Source organism: Trachypithecus francoisi, unplaced genomic scaffold, assembly GCF_009764315.1.
Source record: "Trachypithecus francoisi isolate TF-2019V2 unplaced genomic scaffold, Tfra_2.0 Lachesis_group8, whole genome shotgun sequence".
NCBI lineage: Eukaryota > Metazoa > Chordata > Mammalia > Primates > Cercopithecidae > Trachypithecus > Trachypithecus francoisi.
Window position 1 is genome coordinate 102027989 of NW_022681473.1, and position 21062 is coordinate 102049050.

Here is a 21062-nt window from a genome sequence, read left to right on the forward strand (position 1 = left end):
CCATTTCTACAAAAAATACAAAAGAAGAATTAGCCGTGTGTGGTGGCGTGCACCTGTAGTCCCAGCTACCAGGGAGGTTGAGGTGGGAGGATCCACTGAGCCCACAGCATCAAGGCTGCAGTGAGCTGAGATGGTGCCACCGCACTCCAGCCTGGGCAAAACAAGCACAAACCAAAATTCTAGAGTAGATGAGCAGGAGTCAGCACCAAAGCTTCAGCATGTATAGAAGATAGCAGGAACATTGTAATTCTACCCTGCAATATGTGCTTTTGTGGGTGGGCGGGTGTGTGTTTGTGTCTGTCTGTCTGCTGTCTGTCTTTGTGCAAGTGAGAGAGAGGCAGACAGAGAAAACTGGGCCAAGACCATATATCACTTTAATAACAGAACTCCTTGGACCAGTTCACAGAACTGTCATTTAAAACCAATGTTCTAGACCAACTCCAACCTTCTTGTTTTCCAGTGCACCCACCCCACACAGGGCCAGCCAGAGCCAGGTGAGAACAGGAAGGGGAGTGAAGAGGGAGAGTGGAGAGGGTCCTGACTCCTGTAGGCTTCATCTGGGCTGGCCCAGCCTTGACCCCATCTTCCCAGGAGCCTCTCAGCCATGGAGTCCTCTAGGGAGGCACTTAGCCCACCTGAGAGCACAGGGAAAAGGCAGGACTGGGGCACCTCCCAGCACCCTCCCAAAAGACTCACACAAGGGCAGGGAGGGGAGAGGGCAGAAAAAAGGTAGGCTTCCTGCTGCTTCCAGCAGCCTCTCTCCTCCTCCCACTCATCCCTCAGCAACCACAGTACTCCCAACCCAGCCCCAGCCTCTCTTCTGTCATTGAGTCTCTAGTGAGAAAGAGGACTCTGAAATCAGGGCCCAAGAGGAGAGACCTGGCAGCTGGGTGGCTGGCCGGTGGGTGGTGACTGTTTCTCAAACACAGTAGTAGGAGGTCCATGAGTTCCGCATCGGAGGCTGCTCCCTCTCCTCTGTTAGTGGAGCTGCTAGAGGCCCCAGGAAGCGTGAGGTGGCAGTGTGCAGTGAGACTGGAGGAAACAGCCGGACTCAGAGGAGGGAGTCCTAGACCAAAAGGGAAAGGAACTGGATTCACAGCATGGCTCTACACTAGCCAAGCGACATTTATTTTAGTAAATCACTTAACCATGCAGGGCCTTGATTTTCACTTCTATCAAATGGGGTTAAAATTATCTGCTGCTGGAGATTTTTTGTAAGATTTCTATGAGAGGATCGATACATACATTCCCTGTATGATCTACCAACCCCCACCCCTGCCGAACCTTAGAGGAAGGTGCTTTTCATGATCATGCCCTAAATTTGTAAAATACTTTATGTAAATAATGTTTTGTTTTGTTTTGTTTTGTTTTTGAGACAGAGTCTTGCTCTGTCACCCAGGCTGGAGTGCAGTGGCAAGATCTCAGCTCACTGCAACCTCCGCCTCCCAGGTTCAAGTGATTCTTCTGCCTCAACCTCCCAAGTAGTTGGGTACATGCCACCACGTCCAGCTAATTTTTGTATTTTTAGTAGAGACGGGGTTTCACCATGTTGTCCAGGCTGGCCTCGAACTCCTGACCTCGTGATCCACCCTCCTCAGCTGCCCAAAGTGCTAGGATTACAGGCATGAGCCACCCCGCCCAGCCACTAATGTGTTTTTATACCCATCGTCTCACTTGGCCTTCCCACTGAACAGATGAAGGAGAGTGGCTTGCCCGGAGTCACACAATTTACGTTGATGCAGAACCCAAACTGCTAAATGCTGAGCTCTCTCCACAGTGCAGGGAATGTGGCCACTAGTAACTGCCTTAGAGACCAGGGATGAGTGACAGTAACAGATATACACATAAATAACATGACCGGCCTGGCACAGTGGTGCATGCCTATAATCCCAGCACTTTGGGAGGCCAAGGCGGGTGGATCACCTGAGCTCAGGAGTTCAAGACCAGCCTGACCAATATAATGAAACCTTGTCTCTAGTAAGTACAAAAAATTAGCCAGGCGTGGTGGCGAATGCCTGTAATCCCAACTACTTGGGAGGCTAACGCAGGGGAATCACTTGAATCCAGGAGGTGGAGGTTGCAGTGAGCTGAGATCGCACCGTTGTACTCCTGCCTGGGAAAGAAGAGCAAAACTCCATCTCAAGAAAACAAAAAGTACTACAGATCACTCACTGTAAGCCTAGCACTGCGCCCGGCATTGTACGGGTCTTATTTAATAGCATATAACAATAGCATATAAGCAGCCATGATGGTTATCATCAGGAAACTAAGGTTTACCAAAGTTAGAAACTTGCCGAAGGTCGACACAGGAAAAAGTAGATCTAGGATACAAACCCAGGGCTACTCTTACCCAGTTTATCCTTAAATTGATAGAAATCCAGTGGATTCAATGTTTAAGCTTCACTTCTTCCTCCACCCACTCTGGAGAACATGTCCTAGTCCCCTCCCCAGCCCCCAGCAGGACCTGGGCCTAAGGGGTAAGGTTCCTTGCATTGGAGGGGCAGGTCCTTGAGAAACCTCCCTGTCCTACTCCTGCCCCCACACTCACCTGAACAGTGTCATGGATCCAGTCCAGAAACTCAGCTACCTTGGCGTAGACACCTGGGTGATTGGGCTCTGCGCAGCCAAGCCCCCAGCTGACCACCCCCACCAGGCGCCAAGTGTCCCCATCTGGGCACACCAGGGGGCCCCCGCTATCTCCCTATGGGATCCAGGCATGGAGACACAGAGAAACAGCCAGTTAGTTCTTCCTGATGGAGAGCACCAGACCACTATGACAAGTGGAATCTCCTTACTGGGCCCCTCCTGCTTCTAGCTGAGATACCTACTGGCCTCAACCCTCCTTAAACCCTTAGTATGAGCTCCAGACTTGCCTAGATGCCCCTCCTTCTAGAGAGGCTGTCTCACACCACCGACAAGCTCAGACCAGGGCAGGGGTCCAAGTCACAGCAGGCCCCCTGTCCTCCCACCCCCACCTCCACCCCCACCTCCGCCCCCACCCTCACCCCAGCCACCACAGGCCACACCTGGCATGCATCAGCTCTTCCGTCCAGGTAGCCAGCACAAAGCATGCGGGGGGTGAGGGCTCCGCTGTACACACAAGAGCTGTTGCAGAGCTGAGTGCTGAGCAGGGGCACCACCGTGTCCTGGAGCATGTCTGAGCTGTAAGCTATGAGAGACACCGAGAAAAACTGCAGGGCATAAAGCAAGACCCAGGCAGGCAGAACAGCAAGAGGGGAGGTAATTAGAGTCCCAGGAGACCCACAGAGGCAAGCCCAGGGTGGGAGCTGTGGACCCTGAGCAAGGAAGCAGGAGGCTATCAGACTTGGGGGCTGGGAGTGGGAAGAGGAGGAGGACTCACATATACACCAAATGTGAGACCATGGTGCTCCTGGGACAAGGGGAGGTGGCGTAAAGGGTCTGAGTTTGGGGAAAACTTTAGTAGATGTTCGCCCCAGAAAGGCCCAGGCAGGGGAGACTAGAGCCCCCAGTCGTGGCCAAGGGTGATGCCACAGAAAAACAGGGCTGGCACTGTCATGTGGCCAAGGGATGTGGCCATGCCTCACCCTGGGGAAGAATGCCTCCCACACCCGCTCCTGCACCGAGGGCCCAGGGAGCTGACTCACGATGGCTGGAGTCGGTGTGGCCCCAGCCAGACACCCAGCACTGCGAGCCCTTCGGGAAATGCTGCTCCTTGGCTGGCAGGCACACAGCACCCACGGTGTCTGCAGAGAGGCACGTGATCCTGGTCCCCAGTCAGGCTCGGCTTCCCCCATTGCGGAGCCTGGGCAAAGGACCCAGGACTGGCAGGTCCTCCTCACCCCCCTTCTGAAACAGTCCTGGTTCCTGGGTTCCACCAGCCAGGCCTCCTAGATGGCTATGCAAGTGGTGTACTATCCCATCTGAGGGGTCCCCTGTCACAGAGGACAGCATGCAAACTGCAGCCCATGCTGCCGCCTCCCCACACCTGGGGATGGAGTAGGGGTGAAAATTCTTTCAGGCCATGGGGACCCAACTTCTAATGAGGCCAGTGTTTCCAAAAACATGTGACATATCTGATGGGTGCAGCCATACATGATTTTAGGTAGTACATAGGCATGCCATTGAGTAAATATCCACTTGGGGAGAATGCCATGTCCTTCAATTCTCTTTCAGTCACTCTAACTGCATCACAGAGAAAGACTTCATTGGGGGCTGGTCTGTGCCTTTCTTAGAGCCTGCCAACCTCCCATCCAAACAGGAGACAGCATGCCCAGGTGCAGCAACGTCTGCAGCAGACTCGGCTACCTAGAACTTCCATACTGATTTCTTTTCATGCTACATATTTTTGTGGTTAGTATCTATTTACTGTAACTAACACAGGTTCTCTAGTTAGGTATAGGCTCTCTAGTTAGGTAAGTAATATAGGTCTTCTAACTAGAGATACTAATTAGTATCTATTTACTATATCTATTTTGTATATTAAATAGTAAATATGCTATTTACTTACTAGACTATATAGTAAATGTACTATTTACTATAACAAAATAAGTATATTTAAAAGAGAAATACTACTACATTATCTATCTATGTAGTATCTACTACTTAGATACTAATATAGTACTAATATATACTAATATAGTAGATACTAATATACTACTACATTAGATATCTATGTAGTATCTACTACTTAGATACTAATATAGTAGTATTTCTCTTTTAAATATACTAAGAATTTTTCTTTTTTTTTTTTTTTGAGACAGAATCTTGCTTTGTCACCCAGACTGGAGTGCAGTGGCACGATCTCAGCTCACTGCGACCTCCGCCTCCCAGGTTCAAGTGATCCTCCTGCCCCAGCCTCCCGAGTAGCTGGGACTACAGGCGCGCACCACCATGCCCAGTTCATTTTTGTATTTTCAGTAGAGATGGGGTTTCACTGTGTTGGCCAGGCTGGCCTTGAACTCCTGACCTCAAGTGATCTGCCCACCTTGGCCTCCCAAAGTACTGGGATTACAGGCATGAGCCACCACGCCCAGCCTTAGAAATATTATCTGTTGAATATAGTTCACATATGTGATAAAATTTGTGAAATGTGTATGGCAATGACTGTTATTTGGGAAACTTAAGGCTACAGGTGATGACAGGAAGGAGTGTTGAGTATATGTGAATGTATATGTGTGTGCACAGTGTGCATGTTTGTGAGTGTGTGTGGTGTGTGTGTGCAGGTGTGTTCATGTGAGCACATATGTGTGAGCATGTGTGAATGCGTGTGAGTCTATGTGCACGTGACTGTGTGAGTGCATGTGTGTGTGTGTTTGTAGGTGAATGTCCACGTGTACGTGTGTGTTGGGGGAAATTGGTTGCTGGTATGGCTGCAGCCTGGGCTCACCTTCTAGGGCAGGTGCAACAGCAGGAATAGCCCTGGCATCAGGCTTAGGAACTGTTTGCCACATGACCTTGAAGACAGTTGCTTCCCTCCCTACACCGCAGTGCCCTTGTCTGTGTCTACCTGTTTCATCTACCTATCAGGGTCGTTATGAGGACTGAAAGAGAAAATATTTGAAAAAAATATATATCTCATAAACTGTAACATGGCACTAAATGGCTAGGACCCAAGACTGGCCTGGGGACAGGAGTGGAGCAGCCTATTGGTGAATGGAGCAGCTGCTTGGGACCTCAAGGCAAAGCCCACCTGCAGCCCAGCCATGAAAAGGGCCTGAACCTTTTTTCCCAAAAGAGCCTGTACAAGAGTTGATAACAATTTCACATCCAGGTGATGCCAAAATTCACTACAGTCCCCAAATAAATAAAATGTTTTAAGGTTTATGGTGTTCAGAGGAAACTTCAGAAATCAGCTCACCACTCTTCCGCCCAGCCCCCGCCCTCTCTGGACATAGTCTCCAGCCTGCCCACCCTCAAGCCAGCGCCGCACCTGAGAAGTTGAGAGGGGTCCGGAGCCGCAGGAGTGCGACGTCGTAGTCATGATTCTGGGCGCTGTAGAGGGGGTGTGGGATAATCCTCTCCACCACAGCCCCCTGGTGGGGCCTGACGGCACTGTGGCTGACCAGCCCCGCATGAACCCGCCAGCTGGACAGGCGGGACAGCCTGAAACTGCACACAGGGGCCATGCTGAGTGGGGAAGGAAGGGGCAGAAGAGGTGTTCCTAAGTCAAGTAGCAGGTGGAGGAAGCTGGCCAGAGCGGCCATTGGTGGGAGTACCATCAGCGGGCAGTGAGCTTGCAAGCCCCACGGACCATGCCTCTTAGTATCACCCCAGCAGCTAGCAAGACACTGGGCATGCAGTAGGTGCTTAATAAATGCTCCAGGACTGATGGATGGAGAAGACTATGGGTCATCTGCAACCATCACTCCCTCTTTCCTGCATAACTTCCCTCCAAGTTTTATAGCAAACACATAGAGGGCCTTGTGTCGGAAGAACTTCCCCTGGTCCCGTCTCTCAACTTACTATGTGTGATCGTGAGAGAGGCACTGCTCCCTCCCAGCCTTGGTAAAATGGGGATGACACTCTCTGCCCTGTTCGGCACCAAGAGAAGATCAAAGAGCTATTCACTCATCATTCATTCATTCCTCCAAGTCATATTTATTAAGCACCTACTATATTCCAGGGACTGTTCTAGACCCTGCGGACACAGCAGTGGATAAATCTACAAAGAGATTTAGTGGTAAATAAGACTGAGAGTCCCTGCTCCTGCAGAGCTTCCAGTCTAAAGGGGAAGAAAGATATTAACCAAATAATTACATGGAAAATGATTGAACCAAAGATAAACCTGAAGAAACACAGGGTGCTGTGAATGTGAAAGTATTTTTAACACTTAAAAGCTAATGAGGCCAGGCGCGGTGGCTCACGCCTGTTATCCCAGCACTTTGGGAGGCCGAGCCAGGCAGATCACCTGAGGTCAGGAGTTCAAGACCTGCCTGTCCAACATGGCAAAACCCCATCTCTACTAAAAATACAAAAAAATTAGCTGAGCATGGTGGCACCTGGCTGAGGCAACAAGAATTGCCTGAACCCAGGAGGCGAAGGTTGCAGTGAGCCAAGATTGCGCCACTGCACTCCAGCCTGGGCAACAAAGTGAGACTCTGTCTCAAAAAAAAAAAAAAAAAAAGCTGATGAATATAAAGAACAAATCTTCATATTCTTACTGTTATTTGTGCAGATCTGTTCTTGATACTGAATGGAGAGAACTTCACAAACACCTTACCCTCTTGGAGCAAAAAGCTGGAGACGGTTGGACATGAACATTTGATACAGGACACACCAACAGCCAAACAGAAAGGGAAACTGAGGCTCTCTGTCCTCAGCAGCCGCAGAGACTTGCCTGTGCATACAGTGTGCAGCAGTCACCACCCAGTGTGGCGCTAGCACAGAGCCCGCACACGTGTGCCGGGAGCCCAGGGCCACACTGGCCTGCCACGGCCACCGCCCAGGAGCCACAGCCTGCCCGCCAACTATCCGGGAAGCCAGGGGCCTCGCTCCACACTCTGCCAACAGAGATGGGTGAGACAGAAAGAGAGAGAGAGGTGAGCGTCAGCATGGTCCTAACTCTCAGGGAGCATGACCCAGTGCCAAGCCCCAGACAGCCAGGGTGGACAGCTCTCCTTTCTTATTCCTGGTCCTAAGTGTGGGGGATGGGAAGGTAGAAGTGTTGATTTCACCCCTGCCTGCCCCATCCAGCTGTGGGCCTGCTGAGACCAGAAACTGTGTCTGCATGGAGCCCTGTGTTAGGTATGAAGCCCGGGTGCCTAACACAATGCCCGTCCTGTAGTAGAGGTCGAAGTGTTGGTGTGTGGAAGGATGTCTGAATGGACAGATGAAGAGACGGATAGATGAACGGGAATACCAATGAAAGGAGCTCCACAGATTGCTTCCTGTTTGGTACCTAATTCACCACCTGCCCTTAGTTTCCTGAAGGTGCTAACGGGTCACTCAATAGCCAATAAATATTTCACCTCTGGGGCTCTCCAGAAAAAAGGTGGAGTGGGTGTCAGAGGTCAAGGAAGAGAGTGGCAGGTAGTGAAGGAAGGAGATCATCAGCCCAGATCTGTGGCTGGTGAGGGACATGATGGAGGCTTAGAAAGGGCTCTGCTGGGGCAGAACAGCAACTGCAACAAGGGGCCTGGCAGGCAGATGGGCAGGTGGGCAAGGACCCCCACCCCAGACCCAGCAGAGCCTCACCATAGGGCTCTTCCACACTTGAAGCAGGGGGAACACCCCTTCCCCCCACTGCCACCTCCCCGGGACCAAGACATGACTCACCAGAGCATCTGAGGGAAACAACTCGACCAGAAGTGCAGTTGTTCCTGCAAAACAGAGGTGCCAGCAAGAAGCTGGGCAGGGCCCACCCTGCGGCCACACACATCCAAGGATGTGAAGAATGGGGGAGGTTGGTGGGAGTGGTGGACAGTTCTTAAGGCTGTCATGTAGCCACAGCCTGAAGAATACCACCATTTCCTTCCTGCCCCCACCCAAACACTCAGACCCTTCCTCATCACCGGTCCCCAGGACAGCAGCACACCTCCTGCCTAATCTCCCAGAGGGCAACAGAAGGACTTCATGGTCCTTGCAGATCAACTGGGACATTGATCAACTGTTACCACTAAGTGTCTGAATAAATACACACTCAATGAATGAATGAACGGATAGGTGAGTGCGTGCGTGACTAGGGTTCTTCACCCCATGCTCCTTCCTAGGTGTGCTGTATTCTCCACCCTGGTCCCTCTGCCTGGGCCTTGCATATTCATATTCTTGCTCTCCTCTTTCCCCTTTTCTCTCTTAGCTCTTAGTTCCTTTTTTGACCCAAACTCTTTTCTCTTTATTTATTCACCTCTTGCCCCTAGCAGCCCAATGTCTAGACCCTCTTAGTGTCTCCTACTTTCCCAAATACACAGCCCTCCTGGCTCTCCTGGAGGAGTCGGCCCCACCCCTACTTCCATTTTCCCATTCAGGTATCCAAGACAAGAACCCAGTCAGAACCTTCCCATCTCCAGCCACATTCCTGAGCATAGGAGCTGGACAGGAGGGGCCTGAAGGAACAGTTCAATTTGGAAACGTGGTAATGGGGGTGTGCACCCATCTATCCCAGGAGGCTGATAGGCAGCTTGAGGAAGCCTAGGAAGGTGCAAAGACCCTCTCTGCTTGTGCCCCAGTCACACCAGACCATCCCCAGGATCTGGGGAAGGGGCTGCTCCATTCCACAGCCCTCTTCTCTGGGAGACTCTCCAGACTACAAGCAACTCTTAGCCAGAGCAACTCAACCATCTCTCTCCTGAAATATCCAAATTATCCAAATAATGTGTGACAGGATTCAGAGAGCACTGAGCTTGGAGACAGGAGCCTGGTTTCAAGGCTTGACTTGGCTGCTTATTACTTATGTGATCTTGGACAAGACCCTTTAACCTTATTAAGCCTCAGCTTCCTAACCTGTAAAATGGCGACCAGTACCATTTCAAATCTTGTGACAGTAATAACCAACTCTACATTTCCTGTGAAGGGCAAATAGCAGATGTGAAGTGGTGACAGACAGGGCTCATGTGAACTGAGTTTGTTAATTTCTGATTAGGAAATGTTTCTCTTTGTCCTCCTATCTTAGGCCACCAGTGTCCTCACCACCAGGATCCCAAGAAAGGAGATTTTTGCTGGACTGACCACCAGGAAGTAAGGGAACCCACTCACCTAACCGCCTCAGTAGTCCTACCTGGGCTGCCACACCTCCTCCAGAAAGCCTTCCAGTCTAGGAGAGAGCTGAGCAAACTCCTGGGAGCTGTTAAGTTTGATGTCAGTGAGGTTTACTCCCTTGTGGTGAGTGAGTCTTGGCAGAGGAAGGGAATAGAACAGGAAGAAATCATAACTGGAATGTGTACGAGATATAATACTAGTATAGTGACTGCAAGACTGTGATAATGACTACTGCTGGGATTTATGCTTGTTAAAAAGCAGTAATACTCCAAACAGAGAAATGGGCTGGGGTACCATTGTGCCCAGAGGCCAAAAGATGGCCAAAAAGACCTCTTGACATTTCCTGAGCACATTGACCAGTGATGGGCAGATAGAGGTCTCCAACTCCCATCCTTCACCAGCCAGCCAGGCCTCCCCCTTCACAGGACCCACACCTGACTCCTGTTACCTGAGATGCCCAAGGCTCCAGCAGACCTGTAGCCCCAGGGTGGGGCTCCAGCCCTCATGGCAGACCAGGAGCCAGTGTGGCCGATCCCTCACTTGCACTTCCAGCAAGAAGTCTTCGCTGTTTATTCTGAAAGATACTGAAATCACAGCATGAAAACCACATGGGGAAGGATGGTGGTAGGGTGGGACAGGAAGAGCTGGACCTAGGACTCTGTAGTACTTGAAGAGGCTTTAATGACAGTATCTGGGTCACCCAGTGCCAAGTTCCCTGCTGCCGGGGAGTGAGACCAGTCCCAAGAGCAATCTCACCCCTACCGGTAGAGCATTTCCGTTTTCTATTTTAACCAAGTGCTTTTAAGCATGCTCTGCCACTCACTGTCACAGCAGCCCTGTGCAATGAGTACTGCCATCCTCTCCATTCTGCAGAAGGAGAACTAAGCCTTGGAGTTTAAGCACCTTCCCCAAGATCACAGGGTCAGGAAGTGATGGATCCAAGACTTAAGTCCAGGTCTTCTGATTTCAAATCTTGTGATAATAATAGTTACCGGTTGTTGAGTATACGCTTTTTCCAGGCTCTTATGGACTGATTGTGTCCCCACCCCACCCCTCACACACACACACACATTCATATGTTAAAGCCCCAACCCTCAATGTGACTGGATTTGGAGACAGGGCCTTTAAGAAGGTGATTAAGGTTAAATGAGGTCGCGAGGGTGAGGCCCTGATCCAACAGAGTCAATGTTCTTATAAGAGAAAGAGACACCAGAGAGCTCCCTCTCTCGTCAAGAGCAGAGGAAAGGGCCGGGGAGGACACAGGCAGAAGACAGCCATCTACAAACCAGGAAAAGAGCTCTCTCCAGAAACTGAATTTCATAGCACCTTGATTTTGGACTTCTAGCCTCCAGAACTGTGAGAAAATAAATGTGGTTTAAGCCACCCAGTCTGTGGTACTTAGTCATGGCAAACCAAACAGACTACTACACAAGTTCTGTGCTAATATCTTTTCCTAGATTAGTTTGTTTTATCCTTAAAAAATGTATGCAGTAAATATTTGTATTCTCATTTTATGGAGAAGGAAACAGAAGCTACAATAAGTAATGTGCCCAAAGCCACACAGTCAAAGACAGACTCCAACCTTATTCTAATGAGGTTATTCTAACCCCTAGCCTCTGGGCAGCATTGTACCTTCTGATCCTCAACTCTTACGTGGAGGAGAGGGGACAATCAGGAGAGGGAGACAGGGGACAAGGTGGGCTAATGTTCCCAGACCCATAGGTGGCCCTGCTGGTCACACATTGGCTCCCACACACACCTGACCCCTCCTCCCCCACATTCCTGACTCACTCTGCCCCAAATGGCAAGTTTCTATCCCTCTTGCCAGCCTAGTCTCTGGACCTTGCCCCAGCTAGAGATCAGGACAGTCCTCAGAGAGCGCTGAAAGCCCCAAATTAGAGATCACCTCTGCAAGGTGACACCTTGTCACCACCCTCACACTAGAGGAGGGAAATACATATGGTTGGCAGTGAACAGATGGCCCTTCAGAGTCAGTTCTCTTGCCCCCAGCTGTGACAGGTCCCTGCTAGGGAGGGAGGCCCATAGCCTCAGGGGTGCAGCCCACCTGTTTTGGGAAGTGCAGGGAGCAGAGCTTCCTCATCACCAGCCTCGGAGCAGCTCAAAGTTATCTCCTCATCCTGCAAGGTTCCAGAAATGGGCTGAGAGGCCACAGGACACAGGTACAGCACTTCAGAGAAGAACAAAGAGAAAGGGTCTGATTTCCAAAGGAGGGGGTCAAGGTGCTGACCTCCTCATCAGCCACCTTGCTCTCAGGCAGGTCCCCAACCAACCCACTGAGGAAGGGCACAGCGCTCCATCTCTCTTGGCCTCAGCATCTATCTCTGCCTCTTTGACTCTCCCTTCTCAATCTCTCTCTCTCTCTCTCTCTCTCTCTCTCTCTCTCTCTCTCTCTCTCTCTCTCTCTCTCTCTCCCCCCCTCCCTCCCTCCCTCCCTCTCTCTCTCTCTCTCTCTCCCCCTTCCTCCCTCCCTCCCTCTCATTCTCTCTGTCTCTCAGTATGTCTCTGTCTTTCTCTGTGTGTGTTCTCTCTGTATCTCTCTCACTGGGAAAGATTTCCAGAAAAAGTCTAAGGCCTCCTTGGATCATACACTTTGTTCTTCTTTATATAGAGCCTAGATCCCTCCTGCTGCGATTTCACCCTTTCTCCCCTTGTCTGCGCAGAGTAGATGAGGAAGACACTTGTCCTGTTTACCTTTAATGCCTGCTCAGCACCTGCTTCTCCCTTTCAACCTCCCCCACACCAGAGAAAGGACCCCAGCACTGACCTAGGAGCCAGGAGCCAACACCCACACCGGCCAGCAGCCCCAGGGCTCCCAGCACTGCACAGCCTCGTCGCATGGAGCGCCAGCACACCGCCTGAGAAACTGTGGGAAAGGACAGAGGGGTATCTGGGTCCTCTGCTCCTGCCAGCTAGCCTTACTTCACCCTAAGTCACCACCATGGGGCTAGGTACCCACAGAACTCCAACAGGACACCTCCTCCTGTCCCATCAGCCCAGATTAGGGAGGGGGTGGGGGCAGGGGAGGATGGAGAGGGCCTGATCACTGAAGCCCACAAATCCCACTCAATCCCTAAAGTGGGAAATGGGAAGCAAAAGCAGGTCTGGGGATAAAGAGTGAGACAGCCTCTCACCATCAATCATGTGGGGCTGACCCCAAGGAGGATCCAGGAAATGTAGGATGATTGCCCTCCACTGTCCCCACCCTGTCATTCCCTTATGACCCAGTCTGGCCTACTGGGATGCTGCTGGTCTCCAGGCTCTGCTCTGAAGATCCCAGATCCTGGGCCCTCCTCTGCATACTGGGCCTCCACAGGGACTTGGTCATCCAGCGTCAGGCTCTGGGGAAGTAAGTGTCAGACACCCAGGATTCCCACATCAAGGATTGCTGAGAGAAGTCACAGCCAAGTCCAATTCCCCATTCTTTAACCCCAGTCGTGCTTCCATTGCCACTTGTAAACCTCTATTCATCTTGGGGACTCCCTGTATATTCCCACAAATACCTTGCCAGGCCCCCCGTGCCCTCCTGGGGCCCCTAACCCCACTGTCCTTACTCTCACATGGCCAGTAGCAAACACTTGAATGCAGATTTGGCCCACTCCAAAGCCCGCACTCTTAGCCACTCCTTCATCTTCCATAAACATTGAAGGCATCTGCTAAAGTCCCTTAATACCCTCCTTCAGCTTTAAGATCCCACCCTTCTTCATTCCCTCCTATCTCAGAAGAAGTGCCCCTCCACAAATCACCCACCCACCCACTCATTCATTCCATAGATATTTGATCCAAGTGCACAGGTCACTATAAGGGACACTACTGGGAGTTCAGAATAAACCAGCGCAGACGACTCCCCACTCTGACTGCATCAAAGAACCTGTAGTCTGGTCCTAAAGATAAGTCATGTAAAGCACAATATGTTAAATGACAGAAGAAGAGTTCAGCTAAACTACCTGATACAGTTTAGCTGTGTCCCACCCAAAATCTCATCTTGAATTGCAATCCAAATTGGAATCCCCATGTGTTGGGGTAGGGACCTCGTGGGAGGTGATTAAATCATGGAGGCAGTTCCCAAATGTTGTTCTCATGATAGTGAGTGAGTTCTCACGAGATCTGATGGTTTTACATGGAGCTTTTCCCCTCTCCACTCTGCACTTCTCTCTCCTGTAACCATGTGAAGAAGGACATGTTTGCTTCCCCTTCTGCCATGATTGTAAGTTTCCTGAGGCCTCCCAGCCATGCAGAACTGTGAGTCAATTAAACCTCTTGTTTTATAAATTACTCAGTCTCTAGTAGTCCTTTATAGCAGTGTGAGAACAAATTAATACAGTAAATTGGTGCTGCTGTAAAGATACCTAAATATGTGGAAGTAACTTTGGAACTGGGTAACAGGTAGAGGTTGGAATAGTTTGGAGGGCTCAGAAGAAGACAGGAAGATGTGGGAAAGTTTAGAACTTCCTAGAGACTTGTTAAATGGTTTTGACCAAAACACTGATAGTGATGTGGACAATGAAGTTCAGGCTGAGGTGGTCTCAGATGGAGATGAGGAACTTCTTGGAAACTGGAGGAAAGGTGACTCTTGCTATGCTTTAGCAAAAAACTGGAGGCATTTTGCCCCTGCCCTAGAGATCTGTGGAACTTTGGTTGTTTTTTGTTTGTTTTTCTTTTTTGGGGGGCAGGGAGCAGGGGGTGTTTTGTTCAACTTTATTGAGGCATAATGCACATTCAAAATATTGCATACATTTTAAGTTCTCAGATCAATAACTTTGACAAAGATATAACCCACATGATCAACACAGTCAAAATATAGGACATTAAGGTCACCCCAGAAATTTTCCTTCTGCCTTTTTGCAGTTAACTCCTCCCCAACCCACAGCCCTGGAAAATCACTGATCTGTTTCTCTCATTGTATATTAGAGTTCCCTTTTTTATAGTTTCATATAAATGAAACCATGTGACATATAGTCTATTTTTTTATTTTACTTTAACTTCCAGGATACATGCACAGAACGTGCAGGTTTGTTACATAGGTATACATGTGCCATGGTGGTTTGCTGTACCTTTCAACCTGTCATCTAGGTTTTAAGCCCCATATGCATTAGATATTTGTCCTAATGCTCTCCCTCCCCTTGTCCCCCACTCCCAGACAGGCACCGGGGTGTGTTGTTCCGCTCCCCATGTCCATGTGTTCTCATTCTTCAGCTCCCACTTATGAGTGAGAACATGTGGTGTTTGGTTTTCTGTTTCTGTGTTAGTTTGCTGAGAATGATGGCTTCCAGCTTCATCCATATCTCTGCAAGGGACATGATCTCATTCTTTTTTATGACTGCATAGTATTCCCTGGTATATATGTGCCACATTTTCTTTATCTAGTCTATCATTGATGGGCATTTGAGTTGGTTCCAAGTTTTTGCTATTGTAAACAGTGCTGCAGTAAACATAAGTGTGCACGTGTCGTTATAGTAGGATGATTCATAATCCTTTCAGTATACACCCAGTAATGGGACTGCTGGATCAAATGGTATTTCTGGTTCTAGATCCTTGAGGAATCACCACACTTTCTTGAGATCTGTGGATCTTTGGACTTGAGAGAGATGATTTAGGGTATCTGGCAGAAGAAATTTCTAAGCAGCAAAGTGTTCAAGAGGAAACAGAGCATAAAAGTTTGGAAAGTGTGTAGCTTGATGATGTGATAGAAAAGGAAAACCCATTTTCTGAGAAGAAATTCAAACCTGCTGCAGAAATTTGCATAAGTAATAAGAGCTAAATGTTAATCACTAAGACAATGAGAAAAATCTCTCTAGGGCATGTCAGAGACTGCACAGCAGTCCTTTCCATCACTGGCCCAGAGGCCCAGGAGAGAAAAAATGGTTTTGTGGACCAGGCCAGGACCCCCCTGTTCTGTGCAGCCGGGCACATAGTACCCTGTGTTCCAGCTGCATCAGCTCCAGCTGTGGCTAAAAGGGGCCTGGGTACAGCTCAGGTTATTGCTTCAGAGGGTGCAAGCCCAAGCCTTGGCAGCTTCCACGTGGTATTGAACCTGTGGGTGCATAGAAGTTAAGAACTGAGGTTTGAAAACCTCCACCTAGATTTCAGAGGATGTATGGAAACACCTGGATGCCCATGCAGAAGTTTGCTGCAGGGGTGGAGCCCTCATGGAGATCCTCTGCTAGGGCAGGATGGAAGGGAAATGCAGGGTTGGAGCTCCCACACAGAGTCCCCACTGGGGCACTGCCTAGTGGAGCTGTGAAAAGAAGGCCATCGTCTTCCAGACCCCAGAATGGTAGATCCACCAACTGCTTGCACTGTGAGCCTGGAAAAGCTGCAGGCACTCAACACCAGCCCATGAAAGCAGCCAGGAGTGGGGCTGTGCCCTGCGAAGCCACAAAGACAGAGCTGCCCAAGGTCATGGGAGCCCACCTCTTATATCAGTGTCACCTGGATGTATGACATGTAGTCAAAGGAGATAATTTTGGAACTTTAAGGTTTAACGATTGCCCTATTGGATTTCAGACTTGCATGGGGACTGTAACCCCTTTGTTTTGGCCAATTTCTCCCATTTGGAATAGGTGTATTTACCCAATGCCTGTATCCCATTGTATCTAGGAATTAACTAACTTGCTTTTGATTTTACAGGCTCATAGGCAGAAGCGACTTGCCTTGTCTCAGATGAGACTTTGGACTTGGACTTTTGGGTTAATGCTGGAATGAGTTAAGACTTTGGGGGACTGCTGGAAAGGCATGATTGTGTTTGAAATGAGGACATGAGATTTGGGAGGGATCAGGATAGAATGATATGATTTGGCTCTCCCTTCACCCAAAATCTCATTTTGAATTGTAATTTTGAATTGTAATTACCACGCACTGGGGGAGGGTCCTCGTAATAGGTGATTGGATCATGGGGCAGTTCCCCTATGCTGTTCTCATGATAGTGAGTGAGTTCTCACAAGATCTGATGGTTTTATAAGGGGCTTTGCCCCTTTCCTCTGCCCTTCTTTCTCCTGCCACCGTGTGAAGAAGAGTGTGTTTGCTTCCCCTTCCACCATGATTGTAAGTTTCCTGAGGCTTCCCCAGCTATGTAGAACTATGAGTCAATTAAACTTCTTTCCTTTATAAATTACCCAGTCTCAGACAGTTCTTCATAGCAGTGTGAGAACAGACTAATACACTACCATCACCATCCAAAAGAATAAGACCTTACTTCTCATTGAGGTGATCACAGAAGGCTTCCTAGAAAAAGCAGCCTCTGAGGCCCACAGGGATGAAGAGGGTTTCAGCTTATATACATGGGCATTGGGTAGTCCAGACAAAGAGTATCGGATTAGCAAAGGCATAGGGATAAGAAAGCATAGAGCAGAGTAAGTCATATGTGTGCCTGAAGCTCATGAGTCATGAAGAGGAGTAATGAAAATAAGATCTTTAAAAAAACACCAGACAGTTCAAAGCTAGGTCTACAACCTACTATGTGAACGTGGAGAACTCAGGCCATCTCTTCAAATTTCAATTGTCTCATTTGTAAAATAAGAGTAATAACTCCTTCTTCCCAGGAATAATCTCCCTCCTCGAGTATCTTGTCTCCCTCAGTTATTCTCCACGCCATAAAGTCAGAGTAATCTTTCTAAAGTGCAAATGTGAGCATGTGAGCCCCATCTCTACCCTATGAGTCTTTGTGGCCTTCAGGATCAAACCAGATCTCCGTGGCATGGCTCACAAGGTCCTCCATGATCTCGCCCTGCCTCGCCTCTCCATCCTCACTGTCAGCACTTGCTCCCTCTACAGCAAAATTTGGGGTCACACTGACATACATGCCATACCTCAGTACCTTCAGTCACTCTCACAACAGAGAGACTTTGCACCTGCTCTCCCCTTCCCCATGTAACTGACTCCTACTGACCCTTCAAGACTCAGCACAGACGTCACTTCTCCAGGAAGCTTCCTTCAATGCATACAGCACCTGTTGGGCCCTATATTGTGCTCATTTACTTCCTTCTCTCTCCTTCCTCACTGGTTTTTGCATCCCAGGGCTAAGCACAGGGCCTGGCACAAAGTGGGAATTCAGTTAAAGTACATTAAAGGAGGGAAGGAAAGATGGGAAACAGGGATGGAGAGAGAGAGGGAGGTACAAATAAGAAAACGTGAATTAACATGGCTTTATAAATTGTAAAGCCCAATACAAATGTTAAGTATAATAATATTAATAAGAACTACACATAAGCTGTGGATCCTTCCCCCCAAAATTTATAATCCAGTAAGGTAGATAAGATCTCTCAAAACTGAAGCAACTCCCATTTCCCCTGCAGACTCCTGTCTCCCCTGCGTCTTTCCCTATCAACACATAGGGTTGTACCCAATGAGAATAAAAGCCTGAAACGCTGACTCCAAGACAGCATTGGCTTAAATGTGATTTTCATGTGTCACATGAAATGTTCTTTTCACACCAAAACCTCCCCAGTCATGCCTTCGTACTCTACTGATCTAGTCTTCCTAACCCTCCGGCAGAAGGAAGGAAAGCCTTTGTCAGACTCACCTAGGTCAGTCACCTCCAAATTGTCCCGAAAATCATTCCACTGGACCCAAAGCACCCATACCAGTTCAGCTCACAGCCAGGGCAGCAGCCCCAGCACCTTGCCTATAGAATGAGCTACCAGCCCCACCTCCCTATTCCCCACACCAGCCACAGCCCAGAACCTATAGGACTGGACCTCCCAAGAGCTGCAGGCCTTGCTTTTCCAGGAGAAACAGAGGTCATGGTTTCTATCATACCACACACATTCTTTCTTGTGCCTAGAGATGAGACTCACACGACACAGGCAGCGAAGCTGGAGGACAGCAGGCTTGGGAAAGCCAGTCAAGCACCCATAAGAGAGTAGAGAAGCAGCAACAGAGGATGAGGTTTGGATTTCTTCTCTGGGGTTGTGTGATTGCCCTTGAGCTGATGTCCCTCTGAGTGGAGAGGGAGGCCTGATCTAGAGAATTCCAGGGCATGGCCAGTCTTTTCTCCTGCCTCAGTACCAAGGAAGCTTGGGTTTAAAGCCAGCCTCTGAACAAACTGGCCTCACCTCATGTACTGCTCCACCTCAAAATTCAACTGCCCAAGCTCATGTGCTAGCCTAAAAAAAAAGGCCTTTAAAATTATAGGACTCCTTGTTCCTCTTTTTGAGTGGAAGTTCAAAGTAATAATGATTTGTTGGGCACCACGTATGTGCAAAGCACTTGATAGGTCTAAGAGGGACAAAAGAGGAGAATAAAAGGCAGTGTCTGGGGAGGAAACAGGAAATTGGCCGCACAGTGCCCCTATTAGGATCCAGCCCCTGTACCAGAGCTGCCTCAGGAGGCTCTTTCCACCAGCCTAGAATCCCAAGGGCAGAGGACGGAGAGAGAAAGAAAGGGAGAGAGGCCACAGCAGGGGTGGCACAGAGGCATAGCCTTACCATAAGGGTCAGTGACACTGTTGTAAAGCCTCAGGGTCTACTAGGCAGCGTTCTGCTCCTGTTCTCAGGCCAGCATTGATGAAAGCTAGCCCAGCAAGCTTGGTTGGAAGATGAGGTCTCTCTGGTTCACACATGGCCCCTCCCTGTATCCCTACTCCAACACTCACACAGACACGCGCCACAGAGACAATGAACGCTGCTCAGGACCCATGAATAGGCCCCTTGTTGCAGGAAAGGAGCACAAGGGCTGGGCTGGGCTAGGCAACCCCAGCCCCTCCCACGTGCTAACTGGAAACGCAGAAACAGAGGAAAAGATTATGGGGAGGAGGGAAGGCCAACTACTGTTGCTTAGCAACAAGGTCCCTTGTGCCAAAAAGTGTGCCCCATGCATGCTGGCAGAATTCTCCCTTCCTGCTGACAGAGCTGTACTGGGGAGACTGATACTAGCATTTGTTGAAACATTTCTGAGCCCTCTGGATTTTATCTCGCCTTCATTTGGGTTGGCTTTTCTAGCAGGCTGGGGCTGTCACTATGTTGGAATTGTTGGGGTGATGATGGAAGATCTTTGTCACCCCTTGCCCCAGGGCCACATCTGTCACTCCAATACCAGGGAAGTGGGGCCTCTGCCCCTGTCTGCCCTGGGAGCCAGTTGAAGCAGGAGCCCCTCAGTGCTTTCTTGTTTCAAAGCACAAGGTGACCCAGCTGAGCCCACACAGGGCTAAACACACCTGGGAGCAGGCACATCTCTTTAGACAAGGAGGCAGAATAAGTCCTAGGGAAGGTAAACACAGGTGGGGCTTCCTTTCCTCCAACTGGCTGCTCAAAAACCCCTCAGATGGGAAAGTTAAGAATATAGGCTTTAGAGAAAAGGCCTTCATCCAACCTCAATTCTCCCACTTCCCTTACTCAGCCTCACCTGTAAAATGAGGATAACAGTATTTACCTCATAGGTTGATGTTACAATTCATTGAGATAATGCCTATAAAGCCCATAGCCTGGTGTCTAGCACAGACTGTATTCAGCAAACTGTAGCTGCTATTGTTATTGTTGTTGTTGTTGTTGCTGAATATCACCCACACAGGATTTAACTTTTTGCTCCCTATTTTCCTCATACACTGTATTAGTCAATTCTTGCACTGTTGTAAATAAATACCTGAGACTGGATAATTTCTAGGGAAAAAAAGTTTAATTGACTTACGGTTTCACAGGCTGTACAGGAAGCAGTGACTTCTGCTTCTGGGGAGGCCTCAGGAAGCTTCCAATCATGGTGAAAGACAAAGGGGGAGCAAGGCCTCTAACATGGCAGAAGCAACAGCATGAGAGAGACGGGGGAGGTGCCACACACTTTTAAACAACCAGATCCCATGAGAACTCTGTCACGAGAATAACCAAGTGGATGATGAATCATGAAGGTTTCTTGATCATGAAGGATCCACCCCCATGATCAAATCACCTCCCATCAGGGGCCACTTTTAACATTGAGGATTATAATTTGACATGAGATTTGGGTTGGGACACAGATCCAAACTATATCATACACTCAGTGTGTCAACTCTGAACTTATGGTCATCACACCAGGGCACACATAAGACAATGAAGAGACAGAGGTCAGCTGTGAATTATAGAAGAAGGAGAGAATATTCTTCAGACTACAAACCTGAGTATCTACTGTGTGTCAGAAACTAGCCTGGGCATGGGGGATGAACAAGTCAAAGACTGGGTGCTTACAGACTGAAAAAAGGGATAGAAACAGATGTAACTAATTGTTATTATGAAAAGTGAAATAACAAAGCATAAACCCAGAGGTATAAGAAAATAGAGGAATAGCTGCCCTGAGGATACAAAGAAGAGGGCTTCGCAATGGAGGAGACATTTGAACTGAGTTTTGAGAAGCGACAAAGCAATCACAGAGAAGGACATTTAAAATATATTGCAGGTAATGTC

At 49.0% G+C, this 21062-nt stretch overlaps 1 protein-coding gene across 6 annotated transcripts; it reads right to left on the reverse strand.

Annotated features, from left to right (window-relative positions):
* Positions 1-349: 349 nt before the first annotated feature.
* TMPRSS5 (transmembrane serine protease 5) lies at positions 350-19270 on the reverse strand. Of its 6 annotated transcripts, none has more exons than XM_033206042.1 (13): positions 19119-19270; positions 12932-13034; positions 12461-12559; positions 11741-11863; positions 10124-10259; positions 9695-9808; positions 8257-8300; positions 7319-7481; positions 5912-6090; positions 3627-3725; positions 3027-3169; positions 2549-2701; positions 350-1066 (listed from the first exon to the last, which is right to left on the reverse strand). In XM_033206042.1, exons 1-13 carry the CDS (start codon positions 19119-19121, stop codon positions 1052-1054), a joined length of 1374 nt encoding a protein of 457 aa, XP_033061933.1. In that variant the 5' UTR covers positions 19122-19270; the 3' UTR covers positions 350-1051. The 6 variants fall into 6 exon arrangements, with proteins under 6 accessions (XP_033061933.1, XP_033061935.1, XP_033061931.1 ...); XM_033206044.1 differs by having other exon boundaries at positions 12828-13034; XM_033206040.1 differs by having other exon boundaries at positions 3627-3784; positions 19119-19232.
* Positions 19271-21062: the final 1792 nt, after the last annotated feature.